The 12,130-nt window shown below is 43.6% G+C and overlaps 1 protein-coding gene across 1 annotated transcript in view; it reads left to right on the top strand.

Moving 5' to 3' along the window:
- Positions 1-12,130, top strand: part of DMRT1 (doublesex and mab-3 related transcription factor 1) — a 60,772-nt gene that overhangs the window by 24,570 nt on the left and 24,072 nt on the right. The window contains exon 4 of the mRNA XM_085041991.1: positions 9,084-9,246. Within this exon, the coding sequence (XP_084898117.1) occupies positions 9,084-9,246 (163 nt within the window). The remainder of the gene's footprint in view (positions 1-9,083; positions 9,247-12,130) is intronic.

Here is a 12,130-nt window from a genome sequence, read left to right as displayed (position 1 = left end):
TTAATGTTTCTCATCTGAGGCTCTGAGGTGACCCAGGAGAACATGCTGTTGTGCGGTGGTTTGGTGGCAATCGGCTGAATGTGACATGGTGTATTGCTAATTGTGTGTTCTGGCAATGACAGTTCCAGAGCTTGTGATTTTGACTTGTGTAGTTCATGTTCACATGAACCTCAGGCAGTACCTGAGAGGTTCAAACCAGAGATCCATGTACATTAGTTAGGATATTTATATCCTAAAAATCAAGCCCTCTCACTCTAGGACTTGATAATTGTAGCCACCAACTTGGTACCAGTCAGAAACTGGGAAAAGGGGAAATCTGCCAATGCTGGAGACTCTTGGCAAAGTGGAAACATTTCAGTGACTCTGGGACTGTTTGGTTTTGGACTGCAGAGATGCTTTTTCCATCTGAGATTGAACTGGTAAGGCTATACCCTCTGAGTGTGTGTATGCCTGTGTCCCTTGACTAAGGACAGGAGAGGGCAGACCTCTTCTGTAGAGCATCAAGAGAGGGCAGGCTGCTTCAGCAAAGGCTGTGTTGTGAAACCACTCAACAGTGAAATGTCCACCAGAACCTCCTTGCATAAGGGAACACATAGGTCATCCCGTCTGCTGACAGAGAGTTTCTCTAGCCGGGCCTCTCTTTCACAGGGCCCAGCTCCAAAAGGGCATTTTAATTTTTGATACTGAGGAGCTGAAACTAGCACCAGGGTGATTACAGTTACTGTAGCATTTATTACTGTTCCATGTCCCTTTTTTTGCCATGAGTACAGCTGTATGGGATAAAGAGCTGTCTCTCTTCCTTCTGGGGTGCCAGACCACACCATGAGAAATTTATTTTCTCAGTGTGTTGATACATGAAGGTACACGTTTTCATTTGATAGTATCGTCTCTGGCTGGTGGATTTGATCACCAGACCCAGGAGAAAATTAGTCAAAGGCAAGCTACAGGATTTTGTGCATGGTGATGGGGTGAGGTGCCAAATGCTTTTTTAACTCTTTTATTTTAGTTGATTGGGTTGACCTGGTAAAGCAGAGTATTTTAGATAGAGGGTTACTTCTCAAACATTTGCAGCACTTGTCTTGCTGACACATGGAGACGCCATCACAACACAGATGAAGGGTGGCGACATTTGCCTTGTGGAAATAATGTTCGTGCTGTCTGCTAGTCCCACACTCCACCTAGCACATAGTGTTTGAGGAAGAGCTACGTGAGTATGTTAAAGTATGTTAAACTTTGGAATGAAGATGTGGTGTCCGCGTGGTTCTGTTATCACGTACTGTCATTTGTATAAAAAGTCTTGGCTTACAGAGTCTGTGTCTCACTTGTGAGATCGCTTGTTGCTTGTGGAACCTTTCACACCCCTTAAAAAAATAAAAACAGTTGCATGGTTTCTGTTATTTTTTCTCTTCAGGCCCTGCAGAAACTAACTTCTGCTTAAGTGCTACTCAAATTAGTGAGATACTGAAGAGGTAAATAAGGAAAAAAAGAGGTGGTTGTTATTAAAAGGACTTTTTTCTTTCCACCAGCAGGCTCAAAGCTGTGGATGGCCCTCGTGGGATATATCACGATCTTATTCACCTTCATGTGAATTTAATTATCTACCTCATGTAGGATTTTCATTTCTTCAGGGCAAACCTTTTGGGATCCCTCCGTGCTGTTTTGGTTAGATGTCTGTGCAGAGAGAATAAAGGTGCTGCTTTCTGCCAGTAGAAGTGATGTCTCGTCACCTTCTAAATGTCCTACAACTAGAACGCACTTCTCCTGTGCAGTAGGGCTAAGTGTAGTTCAAGGTCAGTGTTACGTAACTTACAAGCTGTTTCTCAGACTGATACACAAGTAGGATTGTTTATGCTGGAAGAGTTCCGAGTCATAGGGTTTGCGTACTCTTACAACAGCGTAACATTGCACAAATAACCACAAGAAGTTTCAGCGAGAGCTAAGCTAGAAAATATTTGATGGCAGTGAGTGCAGGGATGCTGAGCTTGTAAAACCCTATGTGGCACTGAAGATGGTTTGTTACAAGGGGAACAAGGTCTCAGCTGCTGCACGTCGTTGAGCATTGATTCTGTGCATGGAGGTTACCAGCAAGGGAAGATCATAGAAATAGCGTTAAATGGAGAAGGATGAATAACTAGTGAGTTTTTCTGTCAAGCACAGTAAGGAATTAAAGGAGAGTTTCATTCAAAGCCTGATCCTCAGAGAGGAATCAGACCTTGCTTACACCTTCAAGATGTTTTGCTGATCCTCCCCAGGGGAAACAGAAAGCTGTTACCTACACAGGGACTTCTGCTGGGCTGCTTGTACTCACTTAATTTATTTTTTACATGTACAGGCTTTCTTAACCAGAGTCTAGTATGAGTGAATCTTCCTATCTGACTTGTATTGCTGTAACTGTTTTGATCAAACTTCTAGATTTTTGATTCTTTGTCAGAATCATAGCTAGGCAGTGCCTGCTGTAACCAAAGCAGGGCAGCTTTGGTTACAGCAGGCAGTAGTTTTGCTAAGGTGTGAACTCACAAGAGGGTTTCTTCAACGTGTGCTCACTGGAAGATATTCTAGTTTAAGATGGGTAGACAAGACACCTGGCTGTTCCAAGTTCCCTTGGTGAAGGCTCACTCATCACCACACAGGGAAAATTGCATATTTGAAGTAAGCTAACTTCTGGAAGCAGACAAGGCCTTGAGCAGCCCAGCTGTCTGCTGTTTCAGAATTTAGGGAGCAAGAGAGAATAGCCAGGGAGGAAACATGTGAGTGTGTGTGGGATGAGATGAGGATTAATGCATCATTGAGCATTGGCAAATAAACTGAATCACTGAATCTTTAATGTAGATTAATGTCAGATTTCATTAGTCTTTGTTCTTTGCAGAGGCTTGCATGCTTGAGTGGATTCATAGAGGTGCAAGTATTTTATATATTTCTCTGTAGGTTTTGTTCATCTATATGCAGTCCTACCAGAAGCTGTATCCATCATGATTTGATAAACATAATGAAGATTATTATTTTGGTTGAAACTCTTTTGGTCATTTATATTCTGCTGCTCCTGTCAGCTCTAAGGCAGATAATCAGATGTGTCTGGTGTTGCACCCGAGGAAGAGACAAGCCTAGGCTGGGAGGAAATGTAGCAGATCTGGTGGTTACTGTACATCTCCTTTCACACCAGTCCTGTGTGAGCATCTAGAGTCTCCCTTGAAGCTCTTGTAATTGCTCATTACAATGGGAATTGGTGTGCATTCAATCCAATTAACAGTAAAATCAGTTTGCCAGCATAAGTACTGCAGGTCAGAGCAGGTTGGTGTACTTGGAAGGTGATGCTTCTGGGGTGATTGCAGCCTTTTCTATCACAGCAACAGTAAAACCTTGAAGGACACGACTCGATCTAATCTGACCTGATTTTCTAAGCTGGCAAACTGCTGGTGCACGATCCACACTGCACCTCTAATCTGGACTCATTGTGAGCCAAGATCACCCCAAAAATGTTAAAACTTCTGCTTCATACAGTTAAATCATTAAAAATCAACAAGATGCAGAATGTGCCCTCACATCTGAGGACCAGTGGCTGCTTTTTCTTTGTTACTCTCCTAACTCCAGGGGTACTGCTCCTGGTAAAGATTAAGGCTGGTGTGGAGGTTTTGGACACATTTCAGAATTTCATGCAATTCCTTTTTAATTTTTTTTTTTTAAACTTTTACTGCAGCTTGGCAAACCAGTATTGTGAATTCCAGAACCTAAACTTTTTTGTTCTTTCCTTAAACCAGTTTGGAGCAAAAGTAAATATTTTTGAGAGACTGGGAAATTTTCTAATGTGGGGTTTACATATACCATTTGGAAACAAAATATTTTGTATTGCTGATGTAGGAAACTGCTTTTTAAGGATTTCTTAGAAGTACCAAATTTTAAACAACTGTCTTTTATTAAATCCAGAAGAGTGGGGCTGTGATAGGACAGCTAGGAGTTTGAAGACTAGCAACTTGATAGTGAAAAAAGGTGGCTCTTTTCAACTTCTGCCACCTGCTTCTGGTTTCTGGCCCAGCTTTTCCTCCAAAAAGCCTGTCTTTCTTATAGAAATTGCAATCTTACTCTCGAGAAGTCAGTGTAAAGTGTGTGTAAATATATACACATTGTGCAAGTCACCCAAGACAGTCCCAATTTTATGTGTAAGCAGTGAATCATATACTGTATTCATAACATACCCTTCACACTACAGATTTATGCTAAAAGTATCCTAATGTTTCTGACAGCTCATGTGTGACATGAATGCAATCCATAATTCTTGGAGGAGCTAATCTAAGTGGTTTATTTTCCAATACTGCTGATAGGGCTATATCTCTAGGTGTCACTGCAGTTGAGATTCTGATGGTAACATATTGTTTATGGGTCACTGCCTTTGTCTAAAAGAATAGGTTGGAACAGAATAGCAAAGGTTAATTAAGTTTGTCTATCAAGGAGGGACAAATATAGATGTCTCTTGTATTTTCTGTGCTAGAATCAAAGTAAGTCAAGGCAGGGTATCATAGACTCATTTTTTCCTTGTACTGGAAAACATGCTTAGCAGGTTTTAGGAATGAAACACCATGGGCAGCGTAAGTGCAACAGTAGTTGTGAGGGGGCACCACATGGGCAGTAGCACTGCAAGGTGGGAGAGTAGCAGCAACCCTGGTTTATAACTGCAGAAACTGAGGCAGGGAAGTGTTAAATAACTCGCCACAATCACACAGCTCACAGGTGACAGAGCGGAGATTATAGATGTCTGGATTTCTATTTCATTGACCAGCAGATGCCTTCTTGCCTGTGCCAGAAACCATACTGTGAATGCTGTTGTTTGCAAGCAATGACACAAATGCAATTTTATGCCCACTTAAGTTGACTTCAAAATCAGGACAGAGGTTTCAGGAGTTTCTCTGTTTTTTCCATAATTACTGAATTTGGTTGAAGGAAGCTTTTGGTGAGTCATGGGTAAGATAAAAGGATGGAAATCCTGGGTAAAGATCATGTGGCACATCAGTGGCAGAGCTGAAGGATTGCAGTTTGATCTCCTGCGTTGCTCTGAAATTTTTGCAGCCCTTGTCACCCAGGAGTAGTGTCCTGTTTGTCCTTCTTGGAAATAAGCCCCATTGTCAGGATCAAATATAAAGTGTGAAGATGCTGCTAAAATAACGTTGGCTCGCTCAGTTCTTTCATCTGCAAATGAAAGAATTACACAGGTGATGTTTTGCCTGAGTAAGTATCTGGGAAGGACTGGACCATTTTCTCGTTTCCCAGGCTAGAGAAGTGAGTCACCACTTCGTGCCTGCTTTGACGCTTCCCTGTTTCTGGTTTGGCCACCTCCTCTCATCAGCCCTTTCTTCATGAAGAAGGTATGTAGAGGTTATGCAGATGCTGCCAGAAGCTTGGAAGGAGGAGCTGGGCTTTACATGCCCTTCCACCAGCTGTTGAGGAAGATTTTTCACAGGAATGGTCTGATGCAAGAGCATTTTTCTCATGTTTTCCCTGTGTTTTGCTATGTATTCTGTCACTGTTGGACATAGCTGGAGGGCTGCACTGATTGTTTTGCTCAGTGATGATCAAGTCCTGTTGCCAGCTTGTCTGTGCAAGGGCAGACTGTAGCTGCCTCTCAATTCCTCACAGTAGCTTTACAAGGCACAGGGAAAGAATTTCCACCACGCTTGTGGGCTCCTAATCAGCCATATTTATTTGTTCATGAATTGTAAGCATCCTACCATTGCTTGCAGTACATGTTTCAAAACATTACTAGGTGTGTGCTGTGTTGTACAATTTAGGAGAACCTGCAAATGTTGCATAGATCAACTGTGCTGCTCTGAGGATGTATGTCTCCCACTAAAGTCTGTGAGGTACTGGGTGAGTCCTGCAGCTGGAGCGGGACACAAGCAGTGTGTGGCTGGAAGGGAAGCAACTTAGGAACTTGGCTTGCCCTCTGCAAAGAGCAATGCATGCCCTTCCATTCCACAGTTCTTGCTCACCTAAAATATGCCTTGTTCTTTTGGCATGTAGTCTGCAGTGATACAAACCAGAGTGGATTGTGCGACTGTCCCAGCTCATGCCTGTCTCAGCTTTGTTGTAGGGCTGGAAGGGGCAAGGGAGGCAGATGGAGACCCCAGAAGGCCAGGCATTCTCCTCCTGTGATCCCTGCATGACCCCAGCATTCCCCCTGGACAGGACCTAGGGCAGGATCCCAAATCTTCTGCCTTACTGTAGCATTTGGAAGGCTGATTGCCCCAGATTGAAAATAATCTGAATATGCCAGGGCCTCCCCAACGCTTTCTTGATATCCCTTTCTGGCACCCAAAAACCTGCAAGGATTCCACAGAGCTGCAGGACTTAATACAGAGCAAATGTCCCTTCTCATTTGGTAGTGGTCTCCTAAGCCCTCTTTTTAATGCAGTGCTAAGGTCAAGACTTTTTACAACTGGTTGCTTTTTTATTGTTACTGTAAAATAGGATTGCTAAGCACTATAAAAAGGAAACCTTATGATTCAGATTTACTGTGGTGTGGATTCTAAGTAGTTTAATAAAACAAAACCAAAAGCTTCTAGATTTTCTTCGGTGGTTAATACACAGCATATTCTTTGCAGAGCCAAGTCTCTGGCTGTCGGTCGAACTGTGGTTCATAGACTTGGTGTGGGTAATAAGATTATAAAACATGTCTCTTGCTAGCCAGCTACCACACACTAATAATAATAGTAGTAATAATTCATTGCATCTAGAGATTTTAGGTGAGTTGTTTTTTTAAGAAATGGAGAAAACCCCTTAAAAAAGCTTTGAAAGGAGGTGGATCACTGCATCCACTGTACAGGGAGGGGAAACGTGCGCATGATTGCTTCAGTGCCAGGGAGTGATCCCTCCATTTTGTTACAGCTGAAATAATGCTGTCTCCTGCAGCCAGCCTTCCCTCAGCTGTATGTGTGCACACATGGCCTTGCACAAGGGAGGGGTGGAGATGTGAGGGGAGGTCCGTGGATGCTGCCCTGCCCCACCAAGGGAAGGAAGACAGTGTGTGCAACACAGCAGGCAGAGAGGAGTTTGCTAACTTTTTTTTCCCCCGGTACTTCTAGAGCTCTTGGCTCCTTAGCTTTGCATATGTGCAGATTCAAAATACCCTTCAGACTGTGCTTTTGGGCGGTTTGTATTGCACAGAGGCCACCTGGGTTTTGTTGAGGGAGTCTTGTTTCCAAAGAGGAGAAGTGCCCTTTGTCAGAAGACGTGAGGAGATGTCAATGGTTCTTTTGAGTTCAGGCTTCCTCAGGATGACTCATTAAGTTTTGGAGGAGCAATTTACTGTTTATTCTGGATGAAACTTCAGTGCGTGTTGAACTTTGTCTACATGTGGAGGTAGAAAACCAAAAATTTCAAGTATTGCTTTATTTTATAATAGAAAAACTCTTCGACTTGCACAGGCTAAAAGCAAGTCCCTCAGTACACGTGCAAGTACGTGCAACTGTGCTGCTGTCAGAAGTTGGCCAGAGATGCACTTTGCTTCCTGTGAACAGCCACCATTCTCTCTCTCTCTGCACTTAATCTCACTGCAAACCTGCCTCAGAGGGTACCAACAGGATTTTATGTGGCTTGGACCACGTTATTTCCAGCTAGGCATATGAAAATGAATACAGAATTCTTATGGGGACCCCTGGAAAACAAGGAGTGACTGCATTCTGGCTGTTTCTTGGAGGTGCTGGTGGCTCCTACTGCCAGGACCAGACGCTGGAGGTCTGCTGGTGTGGGGCAGCCATCTGGGAGAGCAGGTTCACAACCCGCCTCCCCTGCTCCCTGGTGCTGAGCTTTGCAGCCTGGGAGTGGCCATGGGGCAGGGCTCCAGGCACAGCTGGCTGCGACCCGAGGGAGCCACAGTGGTGCAGGCAGAGCTGCTTCAGCTGAGGTGAGACATAGCTAAAAAGGCTGTCAAACAATTGCTGTCAAAGGCTTACACAGACATTGTCTAATGGCATAGCTGGGTGTGTATTATTGTTGGCACTGCTGCTATCATAACTATCAAAACTCTGATATTTTGTCTCTGCCCAGAATCTTTCTGTCTTTCAATCATTCACTTCCCTGCGTACTTAGGGAAACCAGCTAGTGGTACCTTTTCTGTTAAAAGTGTTAATCTTGTGAAGTGTTTTGGCTACATTTTTTGGAGCATGGAGGCCACATTGCATTGTAGGGCTTTGCAACAATAGTAGTTGGTAGTTCTTTCATAAAACACAAAAAAAGCATTGCTACTTCTCTGAGGACATCAGTTTGCATTATTTCAGGCCATTGGAGTAGAATAATCTTTGATTTCTGTGTGTTGCCAGTTTGCTGCAGTCTGCAGAAAGGGAGTAGGGGTTGTCTGGTGGACGCTGTGCTGACATGGCAGACCTGCTGGCTCGTGTCCAGCTGTGGCTCCACTGCTGGCTTCCTGTGTAGTCTAAATATGATGTGATCTTTTTTGGTAACTCAGGAAAATATTTTTCCCATCTAATGGTGTTGTAAGAAAAACTGTGTTTGTTTGTGCATGTGTGTGTGTGTGTGTGTTGGTGTTGTAAGAAAATGCGTGCGTGCGTGTGTGTGTGTGTGTGTGTGCGCTCAATGCCATGGAAGGTGTCCTGTCAGAGTCAGTTGATAGGACTGTCTGCCTTAGCCACCCAGAGCAATTACCACCAGTCTGAGATGGGTTAATCTTTGGGGAGGTGTAGGAGCTGGATGGACATTTAACCTCTGACAGTGGCCAGGTGTATACACTTGTCTGTGCCGTAATCTGGGGACTTGGCAGGAGGCTGCTTGCAGTGAAGGGTGTTTGCTCGTGTGCCAGATGTATCTCCATCTGCAGTAAGATAAAACACCCAGAGGTATGCTGCTGGTGCTGCTGCTGGGTCACATCCCATACCACGCCACCTGTAGCTGGTCAGTATGGGCACACTGAACCCACTAAACCAAAAACCCAAGGCCAGCATGTCAGAATTTTACTTCCCACCCACCCACTGTGACTTCCTTCAAAGCCATTGCAGGGGGTGGGAGGTGGGTAGTGGGGTGCTCCTGTGGCGCTGGGGCTTGGCTTTCACAGGCTGCTGTTTATTTCTCTCTCCCAACAGGTGAAGGGCATGGAGAGACACCATGCTGTCAGCTCGCAGTACCGCATGTGTTCTTACTACCCACCTGCTTCCTACCTGGGGCAGGGGGTTGGTGCTCCCATGTGCCTCCCCCAAATTCTGACCTCTGAGGACATCCCTTCCTCCTCGGAGTCAAAAGCGAGAGGTAAGTACACCCACTGGGGTGCATGGGACCACCTTGCCTTGGACCCGCACTCAGGAGGAGTGGGTTGCTGCTGGGAAGGAAGCTAAGCATCAGAAAGTAGCTGTTTTAGAGATAGTGGCTGATTTCTGGAAGGCTCATAGTGTGGTGATAAGGCTGACGATGGTGTGCAGTTGTGCAAGCTTGTACTTCAGAAGCCTCATGGTTCAGTAGTCTAGTCAGTTGTACCTTCTCCACCTATGTGTATCTCTTAAGTTGTACAGTCACGTGAGGTGCTGTCTTTGGTGCTTACCGCTTGGCTCTCTCACAGGAGCAAATAATGATCTTTGCTCCAACCTCAGAATAATATTTCCTCTCAGAAGTGCTGTCTGTGGTTTTTTTCCACAGGCCTCCCACTGAGCCTCTGCCATGCTTTCTTTTTGAACCGTATGTAGGAACTGCTCCTGCATCCCAACCATATAATGAAACCCTTTACAGACTTCCTTCCATTTTATTTAAAACTACTGCAGATAAATCAGTCTTTCCATACTGTGTTTCATGCCCTCCTAAGGATTACAGTAATGTGCAGTACTTTCCAGCACTGGTGAATTTACCCTGTGGTTTTGACAGTGTTTCTCTCGCTTCGTTGTTCCTCCTTGCTCCCTTACTCCTGTAGCAGAGTGCTCACACAGGTGCTCACAGAGTCTGGAGTAATCCACCTCCACTGAGCTGCCTCTCCATCACTGAATCTGGTCAGTAACTGATGCTAGAGACACAAGAAGAGAAACAGAGAACAAAATCTTCAGCATTCAAAGGTAGCCTGAGCCAGGACAATAAGCTTTCCACACATTTTGTTTTCTCCGTACCAGTCCATGAACTTGGCAGTTCAATGTTGTATGATCTGTAGGAAGTATTTATTTTAATTTACTTTACACTTGCCAGGTTTTAGTGGGTTGTTCTGGTTTGCTTTTTTTTACAGAGTCTTTTTTTGCTATTACACTGGTAACAGCATCCATCCTCCCATGCTTCTTTGGTCTCCTTCCGTGTTTAAATTAGTCTTCTTCTCTTTCTGTCTGGTGGAAGGATGTATGCTGTGTAGGTTCCATAATTGTTTTCAGTCATGGTCTTTCTGTGGCTGAAGTTGTGGTGTCTGTTTCCATTTGTATTCTGTGGTTGTGTCCTGACAATCCTTGTGACCTAAGGATTCAAATGATGTTTTGGAAGGTGAAGCGTCTGTAAAGTCATACCTGTGGCTTGTGTAAGTTGGCACTGAACCCTGATACTCACTGACTTTAGAATCATTTATGTTGAGGAGGTGGCTGTTATTTCGTAGTGGCTGTGTCTGAAAGTCTTCCAACTAACTGTGACACATCAGATAGATGAAGAAACAACACACGGTGTGATGAAACCTTAGACTTTTCCTCCTTCTCCAGTAGTTTTAAATGGCTTAGAGAAATCAGTGATCCTTGGTTCATTTTCCTTCTCTTTTCTTCCACTTCATTTTATTCCCTCTTTTCTAACCACCAATGAACAGTGACGTCTTCCTTTCTGCCCATTGGTTGGAGAAGCATTTGGTTTTATGCTCAACTGCGGTTGACACTCTTTCTTGCATCCATCACTACTAACTCACTAAGAAGTCTTACCAGGCGAGTGTTTTTAAAAATAGACAAAAGACCTTATACCCTTTGTTCCCAAATGCACTTCAGTAATTTTTCATCACTCTAGAAAAAAATTACACGTAATGTTCCACTGATTTTTAAACTGCATAAATACTGTATTTTCAATAATCCCTGACTGCTTCTCCAGACACTATTCCACACACAGATATTGTTCCCTAAGTTACACCATCAATCAGAAACCGACAAGCAGTGAGATGTAATTTACTGAGATCAAACAGCATTTTCCAGACTCTGAAGAAGTGTTTTTCCATAGCAGGGAGCTAGTGGGTGAAAGAGGCACCAATGTTTCTGGAAGAAATTTGAGCCTGTGAGCAGGATCATAGCCAACAGGCTTCTTAGAAACATCTTCTCTTTTCTTATGCATGTTCTTGGAGGAGATGACTGTTTTTACTTTTTCTGTCTACAGACAAGATAATATGCCCAGTAAATACGTTATTTACTCTCCATGACATTTTTCTTCCAGTGCTTTTCACAGACCTCAGGGAGTTAGAGGCTTTTTTGCCTTCTTATTGTCACCTGTGTGAGTGCTGAGTGGATCCTGTGTGTTAGGGTGGGTCGTTTCCCCAAAGTACTGACTGCACATACTGCAGTTGCTGTCTCCTACAAAAGACACATCCTTAAATATTTCTCTGTTGATTGTTGGGCTGAGCTCTTTGTCCAGTGCCTGACTTCTCTGCTATGAAGCCTAGTGACGTTTCTTCAGGGTTAGTTGTTGCTCGTTGCTGAAGACAACTCTAGTGCACGTTTTAAAGAAACAAATCATATTTCATTCATTCCTTTTGTTTGTTTGAAGTGATAAGCATGCTCAGAGGCTTCCATTCTTCCTAAATATAAGTGTTTACGGATTTTAGATCCAGAAGTGAACATTAGGATCATCTAATCCAATTTGGTATATAATGTAGACTGTGAAACTTCACCTAAACTCCTGCAGCAAAGCTTATGACTATATTTTTGAGATGTCTGTGAGAACTTATGTACTGTTAACCCAAAAATGTTGCAGAAGGATATCAATGTGCCTAGAAGAGCTACAGGTCAAAAACCTGATTTTTTTAGCCACATTTTCAAAACATCTGAAGTGCACATCTTTAGTAAAAATGGCTATTAAATTCCCAGGCATGAATCTGCAGTGGTCTTACAAAACACACACACAGTCTATTACCCACACTTCAGCTGCAACTTCAGCATTATAGAGGCTTTGCCAATTCATGTGTTATCTTGATATTTGAGTC

Source organism: Lichenostomus cassidix, chromosome Z, assembly GCF_008360975.1.
Source record: "Lichenostomus cassidix isolate B80296 chromosome Z, HeHo_3.0, whole genome shotgun sequence".
NCBI lineage: Eukaryota > Metazoa > Chordata > Aves > Passeriformes > Meliphagidae > Lichenostomus > Lichenostomus cassidix.
Note: the sequence above shows the minus strand (reverse complement) of the source record. Positions and strands in the feature narration are given on the sequence as shown.